Source organism: Coturnix japonica, chromosome 3 (assembly GCF_054131305.1).
Source record: "Coturnix japonica strain WE chromosome 3, WE-NBRP24, whole genome shotgun sequence".
NCBI classification, from domain to species: Eukaryota; Metazoa; Chordata; class Aves; order Galliformes; family Phasianidae; genus Coturnix; species Coturnix japonica.
Window position 1 is genome coordinate 33,703,147 of NC_140665.1, and position 24,013 is coordinate 33,727,159.

Here is a 24,013-nt window from a genome sequence, read left to right on the forward strand (position 1 = left end):
ATTGTATTATATTGTGTTATCTTGTATTCCCATATCATAGTGAAATAAGTTTTCCTCCTTAGATCGTTGCTGCTGCTCTGTTTGTTTCCTTGAGCCCAGCTCCCATCTCCCCTTTCCCTTTTCCCTTCCCATTTGTTGGGGTCCAGGGGGCCCACAGGCCTACTGCCCCCGCTGTCACAGACATAGATTGATCTAGATAACCCCATGACACATTGTTAACACAATGGGCTTAGTCAAACAGCAATCTAGTTCAGAAGTCTTCATTATAAGCAATGCAAGTTCTAGTTTCCTTAGTAATGCCTTACACCTTCAAGTTCTTGCTGGTTTTCTTGTTTTTCCCTCCTTTTTCTTTTTTTTTTTTTTTCTTTTTCTTTTCTTTCTTTTTTTTTTTTTTCCTGCCTTCCTCCTTTCTCCAGTTGTACTTATCTCCTTAGAACTCCCTACATTTCTAGTTTTAACACTTACAGAGATTATGTTTTCTTGCTGCTCCCAAGTTCTAGTCTTGCAGAGTATCTCTGCAAGCTGCTGAGTATCTACTAGAGACTAGGGAAAGTTGACAAATCACTCTTGAGAAGTACAGATTTATTTACAGTAAAGTGAAATCCTTTTCATTTTATCCCCCCTTTTTCCCCCCTACATCTTTTATAATCATTTGAAAGTGATCCTGAGAATCCCAGGGGAAATATACATTAAAGAGCATATAAAGATTATACACCTGCTTATTTATGCATATTTTTCTAGATACTTTGCAAGTGTCTTTGCAGCATCTCATCTGGTATATTTTCTAAAGAGTTCTTCCTTATATCCAAAGAAGAGACAAGCAACTCATTCATGCTCTGTTGCAATAGGCATATACTGGAATAGCTTTGAGAGGTTAAAGAAAGCCTTCAAGCAAAAACCCACTCTTTAAACAGATAAAGTTAGGTGAGATATATTACATTATTCCACAAAAACAAGAATCTTATGATTACATGTCTCACTAGCTCTGCATGGCAGAGTGCAGTTTCAGCTGCATAGGTTACACTTCAAATAATTTGTCTCTGGTTGCTACTATAGATACATTTATAATACAGCCAATGTTGCTGCTTCTTCACTGTTATTTGAGCTAAAATTGATTAAACTGGGATTGTGGTTACATAGTATTACATTTGTGTGGTTTAACTATGTATGTAAAGAAGAGTAGCATTCCAAAGTGCGCTGTTGCACTAGTTGATGTGATTTTGCCAGGGCTTTTTCTGACATCTTAGATTTCAGGTAAGCTATGATTTAAGATGCATCTTATCTGTGGAGAAATAGTCTTTATTTCTTATTTACATTTAATGTGGATACATGTAATATTTTATACAATAGCTATATAAAATAGCAAAATTCCCTCTAACACCATCAGTGGCTTTAACGTTCATAATCCCTTTGTCATTATGGTAAGTCATGGAGGCTTTATACAGTGTAGCTTTCACAGAATCACAGAATTATCAGCTTTCGTCTCTATTTGCTTCCCAATTACAGTTCTTTTGCACAATTGTTTGTATCTCAGACTGTTATATGTCAAAGTCTGCATTTTCAAGTATACTTATACAACACCCCAGTCACAGGGATCCTGCTCAACTGTTGTTGAGATACACTGGCTCACTCATTGTAAGCAGACACAGTACTAGAACAAGTGGAGAGGACTATGTCTGTGCAGATGGCCTGGCACTGCATGCTGTATGAGCTAGCTTTCCTCTTTGGTCACTGCTCTTCAAAGAGATTCATGGTGAGTTTAAGCATTTTTTTCTGTTTGGCTGTCCCACCACCAGGACAGTCATAGGCAAATGCAGGTTCATAGTTGTCATCAAGGATGAGAAGACATGGAAGGTGAACAGTAGTGATTAGATTAGCTGTGGATCTCAAATAATTTTTGGTGCCTGGGTCCCAGTGTTGGCTTCACTTTAATTCTAGAACACCATACCATAATGCTAGCCAGTTTATTTCAGCAACTAGTCAAGTGGTTACTGATTTAACATGGGAAGAGAAGCATGTGTTAACACAGCAGTGTGAACTGGTTAAGATTGAGATGATCCTTTTGACAGTAAAGTTACTGCCCAATTAAATGTTACTAGCTGTGAATCTATCCAATATTTTTACTTGATTGTGGCTGGAGGTGAGAAACAATTCAGGAACTAAAAAGAGTGAGAAAGACGACCTCTATTGAAGTCACTCACAAAATGTTTTCTGGCTCTCAGTATTTCAAGTTTTTGTTGCTATAATGTCTTCATTGTATCTCTGACAGCTTTATACATTACTATTTACTCCAGACATTTTTAGATCAATCTCCACTGTAATTTTGAAGTGTATTACTTCCTAAAAGCTGAACTTCTGGCACATAAAAACCTCTTACATTAATTACAATTAAAGATGGGATTACACTGATGACAAACATTTTAAAAGGAGAATGTTTTTTTTCCAGAGTCATGAGCCAGAGTATTGTTCACCTTTCCAGCCATGGATTTACAGGAGATTTGTGCATATAGAATGACTTCACTATGAGTTGTCTTTCTCCACGGGAGCCAGGATTTAGTATTTCTGTCTAGCTTGGTTTTTCGAAAGCTTTTATTTATTACAAGGTCAAAAGCAATGAATTTGAATCATTTTTACGTTTGGCCAGTGTTTTATACTTGCCAAAGCTAATAATAACATAATGCCAGTAAGTACTTTATTCCTTTAATCAGTTTATTGCTCTGCTTAGTATTCAGTCATGTTGCGCTCTGAGTTTTGGTACAGAATATCACAAGTCTATTTTCCAACTTCAAGATTCTCAGAATTAGGTCATCTGAACAGTAGCCAAACCATCTGCTTCCATATGAAAGTGTGACCTGCAATTCTTTAGTTGGTATTGCCCTTCCATGCACTCACCAGCTCTTTTACAAAAGCACTGAAGAAGCTCCTGAAACTACTAGATTTTTTTCATTGTTGTGGGGTTGTTTTGGTTTTTTGTTGTTGTTGTTGTTGTTTTTTACTATCCTGAGAAATAATGAAACAGTAGCTTATGATTCTTATTAAATGTAAATGGTCCTTTAACTCATTCAAATTTGTTGTAGATCGTATGTCCATGGTTGACTTGTCGACGAGGTTTCTGAGAGTAATTTGAATATGGCTTTTTACCTTTATTTCATGTTGAACTATTTAAGGGTATGTTGAAAAAAAAAAAAAAAAAAAAAAGATCAGGGCTTTGTTCCAACAAAAAGCTGGTTTAATAGACCTGCTAGCAAAAGATAGTTGTTTATGATACCTTATTTTATAAATACTCTGTTCATTCCTCATCTTTTCATTTGTTTACCACTTGAACTGCCTTTAAAGCAAGCTACATCTGGATGTCAAATCAGCTCTATCATATTTCACCCACCCACCCTTTCAGCTAAACATTAGTATCACCAGTGGCAGTAATTAGCTGCCCACTAAGACACAATGTTAATTCTTTCCATAGGTGGTTGGCTGATTAACTGTTCCTTCATTCTGGCAAGACATTTCGTAATGAAGTAAACCCTGGATCATGTCCTGAAATCCATCAGTCTAACAGTCTTCCGTTCTCTTTCAGGGGTCTTACTTTCTTGGGATGTGCTTCATAACAGCCAAGGACCAACAGTTTGGTTTTTTTCTAGTGCCAAAAATGCCACTGAAAACCAAGGCAACAGTTTCTGGACTCTCTTGTTTGTTAACAAAGGCATTTTCTCTTCAGTCTCTTAACATTTCATGCACAACTTCTGAGGCTTCTTCCATCTTTCAGCAATGTAATTTTTTCCCTATCAAAAGGCAGTCCCACAAACAATGTCAGACAGTGACAAATGGTCTGTGATCATTTTTCCGTGACAACTTATCGTTCCTGGTTGCTTCAGGACTGTCTCATTGTGCTCTGGTCATGACTTGGCAGCAGTCAGCTTGCTTGCTTGGGTTGTCAAAGGTCATGGAAAAGATACTGCAGAGTCCTTTCTTTTTTGGGGCACTCTCAATAGAGAAATGAGAATCAATTTGGGCCAACAGTTTTGTGCTTGGAGCCAACATAAGAGTTAGAGACTTGGAGTGCCAAAGAGTCCAGCTTTCTGCTCATCTGAGGGGAGCAGAACCTCATTCTTTTCACACACAACCATTTAAGTGGAAATATAAATTTTCTGTCAGATGTCTTAAGCAGAAATATTCTTTTGCCAAGGGAAGGGAATCTGCTCCCATTGCTGCTACGCGCTGCAGCATCCACATTTAAGTGCCCAACTACTGTTCTCCTTTTCAAATGCCCAGCTTATTTGGAACTGTCATAAGAACTAATTATTATTAGGGTTTCTTTTTTTTGGTATCATTCATCTAGCATTCCCTCTTTCATCTCTACTTGGAAGATAAACAGAAATACGAAAAGTTTCATTCTGGATAAGAACTTTAAAATAAGCATAAAGAAGATGGAATATGCTGAGAGAAACAGCAGTAATTTATAACATAAAACTAAATCAGACAAGGGCCACAAATAAGATCAGAGGGCTGGAGCAACTCCTCTGTGAGGACAGGATGAGAGATCTCGGGCTCTTTAACCTGGAGAAGAGAATGCTTTGGGAGGACCTTACAGCAGCCTTCCAGTACCTGAAGGGAGCCTACCGGAAGGCTGGGGAGGGACTTTTTATAAAGGCATGTAAAGGCAGGAGAAGGAGAAATGTCTTTAAACTGGAAGAGGGTAGATTTAGACTAGATATTAGAAAGAATTTTTTTACTGTGGGGGTGGTAAGACACTGGAACAGGTTGCCCAGTGAGGTTGTGGATGCCTCCTCCCTGGAAGCATTCAAGGCCAGGCTGGATGGGACTTTGAGCAACCTGGTCTAGAGGGAGGTGTCTAGAGGGAAACTGGAACTAGATGATGTTCCATGTGTCTCCCAACCCAAACCATTTTATGATTCTATGAAATCAGGCAAATCATATTGTGAACACATTTTCCTGGATAGAAACATCAAATTATTATTTCTAAAGTTTCTGCATGTGATACTTCATATGGGAAATTAATTTTGGTCAAGTTAATTATACTGTTAATGTAGTGTTACTGGACAATGCATTACAGCTCAAGAATGTGGTGGAGAGATGTTGTGCTTTGAAGGGAGCAAATTGAAAACTGTTTTATCTCATTTGAATTCCTAAAAGTCCTCTGTTAAGACAAACCTTGAGTTCTCTTTCAATGAGGATGCTATAATAGCTTGTGTATGTTAACATGCAAAGGTGCTTTCTAATATCAGTAGGACCTAGGGGATGCTTTTTTGCTCTTTCTTGATTTGTTTATCAGTCTCTTTCATCTCAGCTCTGTAGAACTGTTTAAGATGTTTTCTCTGGAATGTTTTGTTGCTTTTTACAAAACTGAAATGTCTCTCTAACTTTTTCTTTTCTTGTACTTATTAAAAATCAGCGCATCTCTTCTTTCAATTTGATATTATTACTATATATTCATGTTTCTGTGGACCCTCTGGCAGAGGGCGAGAAACACAAGACATTTTGTCTTTACAAGATGTAGAAGTCAAGAGCCTCTGAACTCTTAATCTCTCAGTGTTCCCAGAAAGAGGATAAAATTTCCAATTTCCTGTGACAAATAGAAGTTGGAAGTAGGTAGAGATGGTTTCAGATATATATTTTTTTAGTTTCTGGACAGAACAAAAAGGAATCTGAGTCAGCCATTTGCAAGAACACTTGGCAAATCAATTATTTCCATAAACCATTTTGTTTTTAGATAATTTTAAATGACAGTGGAAAGCATTGGTTACATTTAGCAGAAGAATGTTGTTATTGATCTTCATAAGTCCCATGAAATAGATGTTATAATAGAAATGCAGTCGTTTTTAGTTTTAAAAAAATGCAGTAGTTTTTAATAATAGGTATGCAGTAGCTTTAATTTCCTACACATGTTGTGTAACTACTGGGATACGAATTTTAAAAAGAAAGGAAAAGAAAGTGAGTGAAAATACCTATTTTTCATCAGTTACACGGATGTAGTCTAAATCCTTTTCTGTGAAGGAATGAGTGACTAAACACATAACCACATAGGAAACATTACTTTTTAAGCACCAAACCAAGACATAAACAGTAAGCGTAACAAACATTCTGAATCACAACAACGTAGAGAAGAAACAAGGTAGAAACAGGTTCTTTGGCAACAGTTTTCTAAGTTAACTTGTAATAGCATGCAGTTTTATTGGCTCAATGATTTTCCTTTTTTTTTTTTTTTTTTTTTTTTTTTTTTTTTTTTTGCAATAAGCATGTAGCAAACATTACAATGAAAATGAAATGTAGTTAAAAAGTTATTTTCAGATTGTGAGATATGGGTCAGTCATTTGCTAACTATACTTAGCAGTAACTAAAACAATGCTAAAGTGTTGTTGCTTATATCAGATATCTTGCCAGTAGATAGACAAAGGTAAGAACAGTTCTTTCGGTGCCTAAATTCCAGTCCTTACTTAGTATCCTCTAAGGTCTACCAAAGCAAGGATGAGCTCATGTGAATAGCAAGGAAGTCTATAACTTTTGAGATTGTAAAGATACAACAGGCTGCTTTGGAGTGAAAAATTGCTGTGGTAAGCGATGTGCCGGATCAATTTCTTGCCAATAATTTCATTAATATCACAATAATGTGGTAATTGAAGTAGTAATTACAAATGTTTGCATTTGTGAATTCAGTCTAGGCATGAACAGGAACGTTGTGCTTGTGTGTGTGTGTGTGTGTGTGTGTGTGTGTAAAAGGCAGCAAGCCTGAAAAGGCTGAATTCACTCTGGCCATGTGAGTTACAGCAGAGGAATGTGTAAATTGTTGAACCACTGCAAGATCTCCTGTTATTTTCCACAAGATTGCTCAGTAAATTGTATTACTCAAGCTGTTGATTACATAGCAAACAGTGTTTTCAACTGAGGAGTGTTTTAGAATAGTACATCACAACTGTACAAGATTACCTAACCACAAACATTAAGTGAAAAGTGCTGCTGCATCATATTGCTTTAGAAATGATAAGAAAATGTTTTAGGGCCAACAAGAGTTGGTCATAGACTAAAGTTTCTGCTGTTTCTTTGACAATGTCTGGACAACTAGATCTTTACTTTCAAAATGTCTCTGTATATTAGGGTTGAATCATTGAATCAGGCACAAAGAGTCTTACTGAGCTTTGAAAGCTTTTGATGTGATTCCAGCAACTACCTTAATAACAGGGTAGTTTGGACATAGACGTTTGTTATAGGGAAGAAACATGCTGTGAAGCTGTGTTACTTAGGACATTTCATTAATGAAGGTAGGGTTATGTGTTCAGAATGCAAAGTAAGTTTTTTTTCCCCAACCCAAACCCTCACCTGCAAAAGAAATATTAAAAATTGAGCTGCTGAGATTCCAGGCCTTTCTGAGGGATAAAACTCATCCATTGGAATGAGAAAAATATTTTAGGAGAATAGTAGATCTGTTCTCTAAGCTCCGAGTGAAATGGTGGAGAGTACTTCTCAGGTGACAGAGAAATACATTACTAATACTGTGGACTGTTTTAGACAATTGAAAGTCCAATATTGAAGTATCACTAATTAATATTTTTCAGCAGGTTTCTTACACATGAGTCAAGATGTCTGATGTTCTATACATATTTTAGAAACTAGGCTACCTCTGTTTGCTGTGGCTGATCACCACTGGTTGCTGAGACATATCAGTTTGTAATAATAGCAGTCAGATACTGCCAGGAGCCAACTGCATAGTAGACTTTCAAACAGTAAATAAAGACCCTAAAAATTATTCAAAGGTGTTATATTAGTCTCCACAACATTATGTCATATTAGATGATATCCTCTTCATGCTTTGGGATATAGCCAATTTCCTATTTTTTATGACAATTAATAAAAAAAAAGTCAGTATTATTGAATAAGAATAACGACCAACTAGAAAGGTGCTGAGAACAGGTTGTGTCAAGCAATTGTTTACTTTACAGTATCATTCCTCAGGTAACCAAATTACCCATGCGAGTTTTTGGACTGATAATAGAAATTACAGTGGAATTACAAATGCACCAAGAAATTTCAGGTGATCTGGCGTTAAGACCCTGTTTCTCCAATGCAAAACTGTTAATACTTTCATTTTCCTCCCTTCCTCCCATCCTGTGACTTTTATGAGTTGTAGTGAACTTCCATTTATTACTCTTCTCATGGTCTAATGTATTTTTGTTTCTGCTTGTAACTTATGCAACATGGGTGGAATTTTTTGGTCAGAAGCTCTAAGCATCTGAAATTAGAAAGTTCATAATAGCAGCGCTGTTACAAACAACAAAGCTTGGTCCATCAGCTTCCATCATAGGCACTGGGGTCCTGGACTTGCAAGGAACCAGTCATCCCACAGGGACTCCAGTGGTGGGGACCTACTAAATTGGATGTCCCACAAGGGTTTTGTTAAACAGTTTGGAGAAAAGGCAATGAAAAGAGCTGGGATAGCCCTTGTACAGTCATGACTAAGTAACCTGATATCCTACTAGTATGCTGCTTTTTGAGAAAAGAAATACTACTGCCTGTAGTGCAGCTTAGATTTTTGTTACAAAGAGTGAATATAAAACAGAAGATATTTCTTAGTAACACTTGATTTGTGAGTGTCTTCAGTATTGAAAAAAATGAGGTGGGCTGTGAGATTCAAGACTAGTGAAAAGCTTGCAGCCTTTTTTGATGTCCTTTTTTTTTATTATTATTATAGGATTTCATACATATACACTCTAATGATTGTTCTGACACCACACTTGAACATTAAATCACCATAATCATCAGTTATATATAATGCTTACCAGGTAACAAGAGAGTGAGTCCATAATGACCTTGTTTCTACAGTATCCAGCATTTTCGTGAATGAATTGAAAGTAATTGCAAAATCATTGCTGGTTGTATTTGTGGTTGACAAAGACTGATAGAATAATAAACATCTATGAGGACAGGTAAATCACACAGAGTAACTGGAATTACTTAGTAAATTAGACCTTGAAATAAATTATGCCACCATTGTAAAGGTAGTATACAAGTCCCACATCTGAAATGGAGTTCTAAAAGTATGATGTATGTCACCAAATCTTGTACAGCTATAGAGCATCTGAGCTAGCTACTCTTGCTTTCTGTTATGGGTAAAATGGAGAAAAAAGGATGCTCTGACTGCTATTCAGCAGATGTGTGATGACTGCTCAGAAAGTAATGCGTCATATTTTATTATGTTGGCAGATAATGTCAGAGGCAGATGTTGGTGGTATGGAAGTAGAGGCTGAACCGTCCTACCAATATTCCATTACACATTGTTGCTGTGTGATGGCAGCAGAGGGGCAGTCTGACAGAATGGCGTCTGATATGGAAGTATATATGAAGCAAAAGGGTTTTCCTCTATGTGGAAAAAATGGCACCCACTGCCATTCACCTACGCTTACTGAGTGTTTATGGAGCCCAAGTGGTGGATGTGAGTGAAGTGAGGGGTTGGGCAGTGCATTTCAGCAGAGGTGAACAGCTACAGTGGGCCACCTCTGCTGGTGCCCGTTTTTATGGGCACAGCATGCAGGCTAGCTAATGGTGGTGACTGCGTTGAGAAACAGTGTTTTGCAGCTGAGAATTTGCTCTACCAAATAGAGTTATTGTGCTCTTTGTATCTGTTTTTGTTTCCATGGAAATAAATAGGAGACCTTACTTTCAAAGTGACCTATGCATTTTAGCACTTTGCTTTAGAACAACGCAAGTTGCACTCTGAGAGTGCGTCTCTTTCTCTGTTGTATAGAAAAGTAGTCTGACATTTGGTCAGATGAATCTCAGCATGGGTATCTGAACAGAAATGAAAAATGCTGTATTCTGCTGTGTTCGAGAAGGCTAAGATTGGATTACAAGCAGGGGGATCAGAAAGAAGAGGGATGTTGTTTTACTTCCCCCGTAACACAAAGTATTTAGATACTTTAGGTCTTTGAAAATGCAATTTAAAAAATGTTTGTGCATCTAAAAGAATTGCAGAAATGAGTAGAAATGGGTTTCGGTGAATAAGAGTAGAGTATGAGAGAGAGAGTTGTTATTCTATTTGCTCCTCTCTAAATCTGTACTTTAAAACTTGATTAACTCCAAGGTGTTGCTGGGATAAATTTATCTTAGTCCCATTTCATTTTGTTTGATTAAGCTTCTTGAGATGGATGCTGATCTTTATTTTCTCTTTCTTAAAAGCACGTCATTGTAATAAATTTCCCACTGTAGTTTTTGATTCTTCATTTTAAGTTGCCAGGGAAACATAGCGTGTAGCTAAGTTAAACAATGTTAGGGGAAGGATGTTCGTGCAACTATCTGAATGTACTTGTTTTCTTTCCACTGACTGTATGCAGGGTGTGGGGAAACTTTCATCTTGACCTATATGACTATGTGGAATCCTTAAATGGGAATGGTGTGAAGGGCTGTTAAATATTTGAGTACAATTTGGAGTATTACTAGCCTCAGTTCTTTTGCCTTTCCAGACACCAGAGTCTGTAATCCATGAAGATAAGTGCTATATGAACAACCATTATCAATGATGTGAGGTAATGCAGCTGCCTAATACTGAACAATGTACCTCACAGTTGCAGTATGGCATGCAGCCACAATGTGTCTTGTTTTACTTTCAGAATTCTAAAATAAAATGTACAAATTCATTTTGTTCTGAAGTAGGGCTCACCCCCTCATGACTGTCTTACTGGGAACACAACACTGTTTTTTTCTGTGGAGTAGCCTTTGAATCGCTACATATCACAGCCACCCTATTCAGGGCTGTATGGCAAAGAATATGAGGCCTTCTCTTTTACCAGCTCAGCTTTTGGTGAGGTCAACTTGAGCAGGATTGTTGAACTGGCATTTGGCATTTCTTTTCATGGGGGAGAATAGGGGAGCTTTTGAGACTTATATCACAGGTGAATCTTGATCATGACAGTTCATTTTGGCCAGCACTGTGCACTGACACTTTCACATTCGCATAGTTCTCAACAAAGTCATTTTCAAGACTGAAACTGGGTGAAGATTTAGGATTCTGTTAAACACAGCACATGTGAATCATGTAATGATTTCCTCTTGACACCAGGTCTAAAACACTGAGTTAATGTGTTTACTACAAACATGGTGTCAGTAGTTGCTGCACTATTGAATAGAATTGGAAAGTTGTTGTTTATGCTTTCAGAGCATAATGTACTAAGGGTCTACTTTAAAATGTCATGCCATTATTTAAATGTCTGAGCTCTTCAGAAACCTTCTTCAAACAAAACCTGAGAAAACCTCATCAATTTTTAACCCATTAGGTTGGTCAAAATTCTTCTTTCAGGTTCACATCTGTACTTGATACTTTGAATTTGTAGAAAATAAGCAAATCATAACTTTTTTTTTTTTTTTTTAAATTAAGCAAATTACAAAGTTGTGGTCGGCTTTTTATTGTGAAATGCTCAGATATTTGAGGTAGCTTTTAAACAGTTAAAATATTATGTTTCATGAAGTTTCCTTATACAGACTTTTTTAAAGCCACCACAAAAAGAGAGGAGAAGCAGAATTACGTGCTGCTGCCTCACTGGATTATAATTATTTACTCACAGATTTTATGTCCAGAAGAAGCCATTGTCATTTAGTGTGGAGGGCAGAAGTGTTCTCAGTGGAAGACCTTTCTGGTGGCCTTGCAGCTCTTACCTGGCTGCCTGTTTGGAAGCAGCCACTGTGCCTTGAACAAGAGCATTCAGGAGAGGACAAAACTTTGATGTATGAATATCTGATGAAGAACAGGCAAGATGTAAAAGGGCCAGCTGACAGGGTCTTTGCTTTTTCTTATGTAAGCCAGTCCCGAAAATGCCTCTACTTGAAAACAAAATATCTCTTTGAAACTTGTGACTTAATCCTTCCCAGGGCTGGGCTGGGTGCCCAGCTCCTTCCATCCTGAAGTGTCTTACAAAAGGGATAAAGACCATGAATCCAGAGAGGGTTTTGAGATTATTTGACCAACAGTCAGTCCTTATTCTCTACCTGATATTTTTAAAGCCTGTGATTACTTTTTCCTATGCTCTAGTGTAAAGGTTAGAGGAAACTCCGACCTTGGACTTCTTTGTGTTGTTAATGAAATTCTAGAACAAAAAGCAAAGCAACTGAAAAGTTGTCAGTGACTGCTTTAACTTGACTCATCCATCAGTCCCACAGAGAGCAAATCAAATCCTAATGGTGCTTCATATCAGTCATTGGCCTGTGACTTGTTGCATAGGTTTCTTTCTTTGATTTACAAATCCATCTCATTTTCCTTGTTTCTGAGTTTTTATTTGTTAAACTTACTACATGCTACAGAAACACAGAGAATTGTATTTGGACTTAAATGAATTTTTATTTTCCACGTAGCTCCTTAAATTCTATATTTCATGGACATTGTTATTAATATCTAGATTTGTCTTTTAAATCTACCAGTGAACTGCACTTACCTACAAAGGCATGTTAGAATCAGATTGCTACGTGTTAACAAGCTGAGCTTAGAAATGGACATATTCCCTCAAAAACTGGGAGAGGTTATGCTAAAGCTAACAGGTCAGTGTAGGTCTCTTGCAGGGCAGAAACAGAGCTAGTTATGTCCATTAACTGTACTGACAACATTTCCACAACATATGCTTGCTTCTCCTAACATTCACCTTAACGTTCTTCTGGTGGTAAATTCAGCTATGTGCAGATTTATTTCCAGATGAGCATTTGATCAGAGAATTGATTGTGTGGGAAGTACACATGCCAAATGCATTGAGGTAAGGCTTCCCACCTTGTAATTTGTGTCCTACAGATATGTGGGGCAGCTGATACCAGTCTTAATTTAATCCTCCCAGGAATACACAGAGGTCTGGGGTTTTATGAAGTACTTGGAAGAACAAAACTGCAAATTGAATGAGAAAGTGGGTTCTGATTCATACTACAAGTATTTTCTGCTTTGAATTCAAGGTAAATAAGGAGCAGTGGAGTATGAAAATTATGCTTTTCTAGACAGATACAAATTGCAAGCTTTTTAATAAATAGAGGCAGTCCTCTGATCAACAGTGAGCATCTGTTAGTTACACAGTGCTTGGTTAGATTCTAACGTGTGTTCTCTATTAATCTCCAGGCCTCCATCCCTGCTGAAGGCTGATCTTTCAGAACTGTATTTAAAATAGTCCTGAATTTACACTTTAAAAAGTCTTTCGAGAGTAGCAGAGCCTTTTGTAAGGAGAGAGAGATAATGAACTGCAATGTCTTAGAAGCCACATTTTTAAAGTTATTTAAGTGCTTATAGCAATGGAAATTGAGTATCTAGATGCTTTTGGAAATCCCTCAAGATGCTTAGCTGTGTCTGTAGGATGCTTTAATAAATTTGTTCCAAGTGGTTTGCCTGAGGTGCAGTTAGTCCCTGCTAGAGAGCTGGAAGAGAAACTGTTTCCATTTCTGCTGTAACCATTAATCATTTTTGCCTTCTTTATAACAAAGTGATAGGAAAATGTAACTGTTTATATAATCGGGTGGAATAAGGAATAAATAACAATGAATTATAAAACAAAACCAAAGTTCAGTTTTTTCTGAGTTGTAGACATTTCCTGTAAGCTCATGCTTGCAAACATAGCCTTCCTCTGCTTGTGAAGTCTCAATAATCAGAATGTGGTAAAAATTATTTGCTAATACCTACTACAGTGTAGTTAAGAGTCTGTGAAGAATTAGGTATCAGGTTTTTGAGAGAAATTGATTTTCTCAATGTGTTTTGTAGGAAAAAGTCACATGCCACAGGTTCTCTTTCTTGTGTGATCATAGCTCTTGTAAACCTAGCACCTGGTTGGAGTATTTGATGTTTCCATTTCTGCATTCATTTTCCTTCCTATCTTCTCCTTTGCTTACAAACACTGGCTAAGTATGAAAATAAAGTGAATTTTTGTGTTTTTCCAGAAAAAAAAAAAAGTGATTAAATTCTTCAAATTTGCTTTTGTCAGTGTGTTTTGTTTTTATTTTTATTTTAGATTACTTTTTATCATGATTGCACCCTCTCATTTGCTGCTTTTCTAATAAAATACTTCCTTCTTTTTAACCAGGATGCTAAGAAATTGGCAGGTGAAGAGGCTGCCTGGAAGGAAGTCAGAGATGCTGTAAATGAGGTGAAATATCCAAAATCAAAAGAAGGTATCCTTTCAGTGATATGCAACAGTTCATCATTCTGTTGTGAACACAATCATAAGGTAAAGCAGTTAATCTTTAGAGATTTCTCCCCTAAATGTTTATGTTGTTTTAAAAAGAATTTTAATTTACTTGATGTGAGTACACATAAACCATGTAATGTTTCCAGTTGTGCTAGTAATAGCGGACTCTCTGATTTCTTGGAATGGAACTGCTTCATGGCAGGGGTAGCAGGTATCTGGGGTGGAGAAGGTATAATTTGGCTCAGACTTAGACTTCTACCATCACAGTCTTCATATAAATCCATTTCTAAATGGAATAAAACTCAAACTGAAATGTTGTTTGTCCCATCATGCCCATGGTGAACAATCCAGATTCTCATTCCTTGCATAGCGATGACAATAACAAAGGCATAATCATAGTCAGGGTCACTGCAAAAATTACTGAATCGTTGCAATAACTTACATAACAATAAGTGATAATTAAGCAAATCAAATGTAATAACAGGATTGGAGCCTAATAGACATCATGTATGCATTCAGTTCAGCTAAAACTCCAGTGAACAGCAAAGTCCAAAAACAACAAGTAGAAGGGGAGAATTTTTTCTGGAAGAATTTGTCTGTGTTGATCCATTTGTCATCTTCATCTCTTTGGTGGAATTTCACTGACCATGAATTCCACTACATTGTAGAAAGGTGTCTTGCTGTTTTCTGAACCCTGAGTTATCTCTGGAGCCAGAGAGAATGACATCTTTCAGTACTCTGTTTCGTCAATGTAAAGAACAATATTGTGCAGTGGTATTCCAAACTGGAAATGTGATTTCTTTTCTGTGACCATAAATGAATAATTTTCTCTCCATTCCAGACATACTCAGTCTTCTAGCAAAAGGACTGTTTCTAAGGGAAATGCTCATCTCAGCTACACTCATAAAGTCTAGAAACCAGTTTAAGTTTCTTTTTAGCAACTGACTTGAGATGGGCAACAATGAACAAGATCTTCAACTGTGGTCTAGGTCCCATGTTTTAACCTGGACTTTAAATCACAAATATACAACGTGAGGCTTAAATGATTTTGATGCTAACTGATAAGAAGCCAAAATACTCTGCAGTTTAATGTCCTTGTATTTAATTGCAGCAGAAATTGCACTTACTGAATTTTGCTAGGATCTTTAGTATTGCTCATTTAACTAATATTTACAGATGCATCAAACACACCATAGTAAAAGCTGTCAGGACTGGTTGAAAAGTTGTGCCACAGTTGTCTGTTCAGTTTCTGTTCTCAGATGTGGCAAATTTGAAATGTCATCTATTCCACTGCAGCACAGTGCTGTTCCACTGCTAATTGTCATACCTTAGTGGGCACAGTGCATGAGGAAGGAGCTTGACATTGGTCCACTTGCCAAGAATGAACAGAAACCTTCTTTGCTGACTGAACCACGTAGTGATTCGTTTCTGCAAATGTTTGTTTTTCGTTTTTTGGGTTGTTTTTGCTTTAACAAATTAAATGAATAGTTTCTACACTTTAGAAAGGTAGTGACTTCCAAAATCTGAGTTACTGATAGAGTGTTGCAATGCTTAATTTGCAGTTAAGAAAACAGAAGCCAATGCATGTGCTTAAAATTGTCTCTGACAATTGTTTAAGCGCAAAAATTGGGATATTAAAGGCAAGTGCAGGGGGATTATTGTGTGCTGCTCAGCAGCAGCAGAGTTGCTTGAAAGCTGCTTCTCCAGTCTTAGGACTAGATGTAAGATCGACAGCTCACCCTTTTGTCCCAGAGCAGTTGGTACAGTTGGTAGTGGATTTTCTAGTTTGCAATTTATGTACCTGAAAATTTGTTCCCAGTAGGTTTTGTGATATAACGCTTTTGCTATTAGATACAAGTGAATGAACAATGCAACATAATGAGAAATGAAAGCAGAGCAAGACTGCACATCAGCTAAAATGGTAATCATTCAGGAATGTCAGTGCTTCACACCTTTTACAAAAAAAAAAAGTTCATAATAATTGTATCAAGTAGAAATAATATCCCTTATTCTTCTGTTTGTCTGTCCTTACTCAGTTGTAGAGAGTACATTAATGTTGGTGAGAGATATAAAGGTTAAGGTGCAATTTTATATTAACACATTCCTTTCTTTACAGTTCCTTCAATCCAAGGGCATGAGAGCAATTCACAAATAATTGGTTTAGCCTTGTAACAACCATGCTATAAATCTGGCCCAGACACATAGTGGTCACGTTCTTAAATTTAAGTATGTAAATATTCCCATGTTCAGGAAGGACTAATTACTTTGTCATAGGGTTATCATTGTGTGTTTACATCCATTGCTGGATTGGCGTGAATAACATTTGCGGTAATGTCAGGAAGATAATTGCTGAACGTCCTTGAGTTGATTGTGTAGAAAGGACTCTGATACAAGCAGTGCTGTTACTTCTCTTGCTGTAATTCTTGCTTATTTGTTTAATTTGTTACACTTGTGTATGGTAACAGTTTTTAGTGTTTAGACTGCTTGCATTCTGAGACTCCCATAAAGTCCCAGATGACAGTACCCATTTAAAATCTTGGAAGATCAGTGTTTAACTGTGGTCAAAGAGTGAAGAAGCCAGTCCACTGAGAAGCTAAACCAGTTTAGAATATAATAAAAAGAAGTGATTTCTGATAAGGCACTTCCAACTGATACGAATTCGATCCCCAGCTCACTCTTCCTCTCTGCCAAACACAAAAATCTTCCTGTAGCATTAGATATGAAAATCATCTTCACTGCCTAGGTCCCTAAACACGAGCTGTGCTCAGACATCAGAACGATGATTCTTTTTATTTCCAGTGCAGGAAACATGCAGCAATACATGGGGGAAAAAACAAAAAAAGAAAATCAGTGCTTCTTGCAACTGTTTCAAGGAGGAAAAATAATATTAATTGCAAGAAAGGTTCTAATTTATGAGAATTTGAAATTATTTTAATACACAGAAAATTAATTTTCTTATTTTAGTTCCTGAAACATTTTTTCAAGACATATTTCCATGGATTCTTGCTATTGGGTGTAAGATTTGAAGGAATAACTTCAGTAAATAAGGATTCTTCAAAAGCTAAAGCAAAAGTAACTGAATTTTAGTTTGCTACCTATTAAAGTATCTTGTAATTTTGACTTTTACCTCTTATTGCTGAAATTCTGCTCTTTTTATGAGTTGTTTTTCTAAGTGCAAACAAAGCACAGTTACCTAAACTACCACTCAGAAGTTCAAGTATGTTTTCAAGAATGGAAGCAGTCTGAAATGATGGCAGCTTTTTTATCTTAATACCCCGTAGCTCCCACTCCTTTTTAACAACATTTAGGATCTGGGTTTTTGCTTTAAGGATATTTCCTTAACTATGGCCAATAACAGAATGGGAAAAGGTTCTAGCAAAATGCCAACATCTCTTGAGCAGCCATACCAGTCGTATTCCAGATACAAACATCTATCAGCTGAAACTGCTGGACTGTGCCATGGATGCCTGTATTAACCTTGAAGCCTGGGAACAAGCTTTGTGTTATGGCAGCAAGACACTTGGACCATACAGGTAAGAGCTGCAGCGGGTTTGTCTGTTTTCCAGCTATAAGTGTGTGTTGGGGAGTGTCTCATTACAGGGTAAGATGCTGACTAGATGCTGCTCAGTGGTTTTTACTTCTTGCTATAAATCTTGCCTTGCTTTCCAGATAAATATATGAAGCAGAAGTTCCATTCTGCTTGCGTAGTCAGGCTAAGAGTAAATAAAATGAGCTCTAGGAGCTCTAATAACTCATTCTCAACTCCTTGGTGTTGTCTGTGTTCAGGTGCTCCCCCACCACTCTGATCAGAAGCTGACTTTCTGATTCAGACCACACTGTGTGAGGATATCAGATATGCTGAGCTGTGTTAAGGCTGGGCGACAGTGCTGGCTGGAATGTTTATTCTCAGTACGTTCTGTACAGAGAATTTGCAGGGGGGGGGAAAAAAAAAAAGTTTAATCTTGTAAAATGAAGTTTCAGCTCAAAGTGAAAAAGCCTCTCTACCTAATTCTGATAACTGCAAGGGGCCAAGACCTTGTCAGTACTTGATCCTATACTGTGTGCTGGGGTAGTTTCTGAGTCTGATGGTCTTTCTTTGGAATTCAAAGATGCTGCAGAAGATTCTACTTCACGTGATAGATCTTGAAATTGATTGGAGCCTGGAGCTGTTTTACCTGCAGTAGTCTGTGTTTGCCCTGTTTTGAAAGCTATGTTTTGAAAGTCTTTGGTTCTGGATATCTGGGTTGTTTGTAACTAGATGATAAACCTGAGCTGAATATCTGGATACAGTGTCATTCATGCATGAATGTTCCTACTGTGGAAGGTATTTGTTAGATCATCCCTTTCTTCACTTAGATTCTGCGGCACCATGTACACCAATATATGCTGCTGTGAATATCAGCGTTTCAGGTTTTATAGATTCTGTAATCAAACCAGGCTGCCATCAGCATGCAATGTTTTGCCTGAGGAAATTTCATCTGGAAGCCTGTTTCTGTATAAAATTCTGGGCAACAGCTGAGAAACAATGCAGCATTTCAGAGCTTTCACCATAATGTAGATCATGAGAAATCTGTGTGGTCTTTGCTACACCAGTACTGCAGAGACGTGATCATAGAATCATAGAATTACCCAGGTTGGAAAAGACCTCAAAGATCATCAAGTCCAACCACAGCCTATGTGTTCGTAGTCACTGTTATCTCTCATATAGGTGGGCAGGAGTGCCAACAAATTCTTACATTTATTTTGGGTGAAGTTCACATCACACGCGTCCCATTTAGCCCTCTGAACAGAGCTGGTGCATTACTGTAGGAGGACATGTTTGCTGCCGGCCTTTCCCCTTTGCCAGCTCTGGCTGAGCAGAGCAGCCTTCCGTTTCAGTGCTCTCTCTTGGGTTTTGTTTTATAATTCATTAACTCGGTTCTTCACATCTGAACATCGAGGATTTTTTTACAGTGAGCAAAGATTACGGGGAGACCAAGAGCAATTTTACCAGGTCATGTAATAAAGCTTTCTCTGTTTTGCTTACTGAATCATACTGTAGTTTTCATGTGGTTTAATGCAGGAGATTGGATGTGAAGGTTTTGACTTTATTCAATTAGTATCTCTTAGGAAACAATGTTTGCACGAGGTACTTGACCTTTTTATGTAACTTAAAGAACTTACCCTTATTCTCCCTTCATCCAGAAGCTTATTTAAGAGTGATTTTCACTTGTTGTTTTTTTTTTATATATACCTTATAGTCATCATGATAAGCTCTGACACACCTGAAACAAAATCCTTGGTTTCTCATTACAACAAATTGCGCCCTAAGCAGCAGGAGAGCAAATCCTAGGAAATCTTTGGGGATGCATTGAATTTTTCCTGTTGTATCAATCTACTGCTTGGCTGCTCCTGCAGTTCCATTATGGCTCTCTATTTTTCTTTTCTCAGCTCTGGAAAACATATTCATGGTGCTCTCTGCAGGGAATCACCTGAGATTTCTAGCAGTCCATATAAATAGGAGATCATTGTTACAACCTTAAAGGCTCAAGAGAATTGGTCGAAAACAATTTTAATTTCTGGTAATGTGTTTACTGTGCATTTTCCATTTCTTTAGCAGCGGGATTAATTTTCAGTGCTGTGTAATGCACTGAATTGCAATGCATTTTTTTATGAATCATCACTTCATGCAACTGGTGGCTAAATGGATGGCTGAGTTGCATAAAGCTGATTTGTCACAGTGAATGCTGACCCCTGAGTTTTAGGTAGTGAGAATGGCATTTGCCAAGGAGCGTTGTTTAAGAACTCTCAAATATTTGTAAGGCTTCCAAAGGAAGGGAGAGATGGTGGCTCTCAAAATGAAAAGATGCCTCCTCTTGTGCTGAACCATAGCTGTCCATTATTTGTTACAAGATGTACTTTCACTGAATAATCTAAGCCAGGTGTGTCTACACAGCTTTACTTGTAAATGTCTCAGTAATTGCTGTCTGTCTAAGAGCCTTAACTAAATCTGAGGCATTTGTGTAAGTGAAAGCTGCCCCACATCAGAGTCAGCACTCAGCAGCTTGTAAAAATAAACTTCCTTTCAAAAATCTTCTGAGCACAGAATAACTGAGTATCAGCAAGAGGTGTTGCATGGGTTTGTCATGCCTCAGCACATTCACACTCTGGGCTGACTGCTGCTCATGAAGGCTTTGATTCAGAGATACTGCCCTCATCATACTTCCCTCACCTCTGGGGAAGGAGCCCAGTGTTTGGCCCTCCAATTGCAAAGAAGGCACATATGTTCTGGGCATTTGGCTTGGGGTTTTTATTGTTTTCCTTTTTCCCTTTTCATCAAGTACTCAGTGTTTGCACTGGAAACAGTGGCAGTATGCATCTGTTATAAACTCTACTAGGTGTCCTCAGCTGTTGTATTATAAGAACCAGAGATAGAAGGGGCTAGATGATACTGTGGGCCTTTTTTATTTAGAAAGCAGAGTGGATGAGATGAAGCTGTGCTTCCTCTCTGGGCACTTGTGGCATCAGGTGTGGTGAGATTCTGATGCACCTCTGTTTTCCTGCATGCTTCCCCGCCTCCATCCTCCCTCTGCTGAATCAGCTGCAATGCAGGGCTTGTGCTGATATGGCTGTTCTGCTTCTTGGCAGGAGGGAGCTGGGGAGATGTGAGCATCATATTAGGTGTGCATCCTTTGTCTGCTTTTCTTCTACTGTGCTTCATCCCTTCCAGCATCATTCTGCAGTATTCCCTAAGCTGACCTTTTTTCAGTGACTGAGGTGTTTCAGGGAACAGGGAAGGCAGTCCCAATCAGCACAAATTCAGATTATTTTGCAAAGGGCCATGACCAGGATATGCTTACTGCATAGTACTTTGTACTTCCCAGAACAAATCCTATATGGTAGGTTAGAACAGGTCCCAGGATATATTTAAGAACATAGTTGAATTCTCATTGTGTAAATGAAATGTCAGTCAGCAATTTTTGATTTAGAATTCTATTTCAATAGATACGATGGCAAGTAGTTTCTAAGTCTAAGAATTTCTATCAGATGGTAGATTAAAAATGAATGTTTGCTATCGTATCTTTTTCATGAGTCATGATTTTGTAATTAAAAAAAAGAAAGCCCAAAGTGGCTGTAGAACCTAATAATCTGGCTCTCAAGGTTGAGAGCCATTTTTAATTCTTCAAATGAGGTGTAATAATGAACCTGATTTTTGTTGTCTAATTTCCCTCACTCTTTTTAAAAATCCTCGATCTTACATGTCTGTGTTTTCTAATCGATACATCCCACTTTGTCTGTGTTATATAGTTCATTTACTGAGCGGAGAGGACTCCCAAGTACTGGCTGGTTCTGAGGCACCTTTCTTGAATTTACTTGTATGTTGACTGTTGGGATACCTAGAAAAAAAAACACCCGTTCTCAAATGAGCTGCAGTGATGGATAGAACCACTGGGGGATGCTGATGCTTAAGGGTTAAGGTCTAGACCCAGCACCAATTGGCACCTTGGTTATGGGAGGTCCCTTGGGGACTAGTGCATGGCAGGCAGGTGTCTGAACCTATAGATAGGAGCCATTCAGTGACCAAAGTTCAGTGTCTTTATCATAAAAGATCAGCAGTAAGCATACCTCTTACCTGTGGGATCACCTGAGAGGGAGACAAAAATATGAAGGTAGGGAAACAATTTAGACAAAGAATAATAGCTAGTCCTGCTTTCTTCTGTAGGGTTTTAGAAACTGGTACTTGTCTCTGAAAATCAGAGAAGTATGTGTGGGAAGAAAAGACAAATGCAAGACATAAAAAGCTACAGCTTATGGAATCATCAGAATAGATGAGGTAGCCTTTCTTTGTGATGTCTAAAAACAGCCATGGATTGATTTGTGGTTCATCAATGGCTCCATTGTTTTGTCATCTAGAGATAGTAAAAAGGCCAAGTAAACATAAAGAATTTGAGAAGGAACTGATGAGGTACATTTACAAAAAGAATAGGTTGTATCTTTCTGGGAAATGAACAGAGGTAAGAAAGAGGTTGGTAGTGACGAATTGCTAAAGTTGATGAGATGGTGGGCAGCACTGGGAGCACTTCACCACTTTCCTTCCAGGTTATTGATAGCAGACCACAACTTGTGGGGTTGGTGTTTGGTGGGTTGTCTGAAATTAGTTAGCAGTTTTAGCATAAATCAGTGGAAGCCAAACTGTCTTTACAAGCCACCACAGCTCAAGAAGCAATTAGGTATCCTCATGAGAGACGATTGTGAATTACCTTTGTAGTCTGAAAAACATTCTTCACCTCAGTGACTGTTTCTTAGTACTTCCTTAAACATATTCATTGAATCATATCAGAATCATTAAGGTTGGAAAAGACGTTCAACCATCACTGTTGCAAAGTTTTCCTAGTGGTGGTCAGCCAGTAGCTCTGTGTATGCTTACTGGTTCCTTCAAGCTTCAGCTAATAGATTCAGTTTTAGTTGCTAGTTTCATCTTTCACTTACACAAATATGAAGTGTCTTCTATTGTAATTCAAGCCTCCCAATGCACAGCACACTGTATATTGCCATCTAGCATAGGTTTCAAAAAACATTATATATGAACATTTAGAAATTCTGTATGATCATTGTCTTTGTTCCTATTTTAAATCCTAAAAAGGGAGGTAACACAGGCTTCACAGTAAAATTTCGTGTTGCATATTTGGTATTTGGACTTTACTTTTGGAGTGATCTACATAATTCCTCCAAATGACAATTTTTTTGCAGCAATATTTGCACAATTTCTGGCTGTTTTATACCTGTTTTACAGATAAACAGGGAGCATGCTTGTCACTGGTCCAACATCTTTAGGGATCCCTTAAGAGACTTCAGCCACTCACTCCTACCCTTTATTCCTCCCAACTTCCTCCCCATTAGATCCTTCCTCCCCTCCAATCCCAATAGCCTTCTCCAGAAATGAAAGAAATGTTTTATGTCTGAGGTCTGGTGCCTAAGCTATGTATGTCTCAATCAACTCATTTCCTGCTTAGGAAATGGATTTTCTGGTTTGCTGCTTGCTTGATAGTATGTCTGCACAGCACCACCACCTTTGATGCTTGATTCTTTTCTAGCTGTCTTGTATCCTTCTATTACAACCATTTGTTTTCCCCAAAGTGAAAATAAGGTACATAAACTTCATTGACTTCTGTAAACACAAGCTCCAGTTAGTGCTTCACTGTCTACTTTTCTCCATTTTCACATATTTGATGATGTAACATTTTTTGCTGTTCTCTCCAGTCATACAATCTATCTTTCCAGATAATTTAGGTATTTTTAGGCTGTCCAATATACTGTATTACACATAAGAAGTACAGCAACATTCCTGTTAATTCATAGAATCATAGAATCATTAGGGTTGAAAAGACCACCGAGTTCATGTGGTCCAACCATCAACACATAACCTTGGTAGTACTTTGCCCTCAGTATATCTAACATTTATAATCAGGTAGCCTGACTAAGACCATTTTTCAAACAGTTTCATTGCTGCAAGGTGTTCCTAACAATGCTCAGCCAGTAGCTCTGTATACACATATTGATTCTTTCAAACTTCAGTTCAAGATTCTGGTTTCAGTTTTAGTTTCTTGTTTCACCTTTCATTTGCACCAAGAGCTATGTGAACCTGGATGTTACTAGTAGTGATCTTCTATTGATGTTAGTGAATGGAATCACAGAGATTTCCAGTTTCATTTTTATCTGGCTCAAGTGTTCATTTCTCCATCTCCCACCTGGCATTTCCAAGTGTTTTGAGACATTTCTTGAAAGAACTGTGTTCTTTTCCAATGATAACTTCATCTGTGGAGATTTTCTTTTGGCACCGCTGGATCTCTTTCAAATGAAGACAGTAGATCATTTCAAACTTT

The 24,013-nt window shown here is 37.8% G+C and overlaps 1 protein-coding gene across 2 annotated transcripts in view; it reads left to right on the forward strand.

Annotated features, from left to right (window-relative positions):
- Positions 1–24,013, forward strand: part of SMYD3 (SET and MYND domain containing 3) — a 326,891-nt gene that overhangs the window by 267,338 nt on the left and 35,540 nt on the right. For both annotated transcript variants that reach the window (XM_015857596.3, XM_085543319.1), the window contains 2 exons: positions 14,046–14,133; positions 17,509–17,683. In XM_015857596.3, the coding sequence (XP_015713082.2) occupies positions 14,046–14,133; positions 17,509–17,683 (263 nt within the window). The remainder of the gene's footprint in view (positions 1–14,045; positions 14,134–17,508; positions 17,684–24,013) is intronic.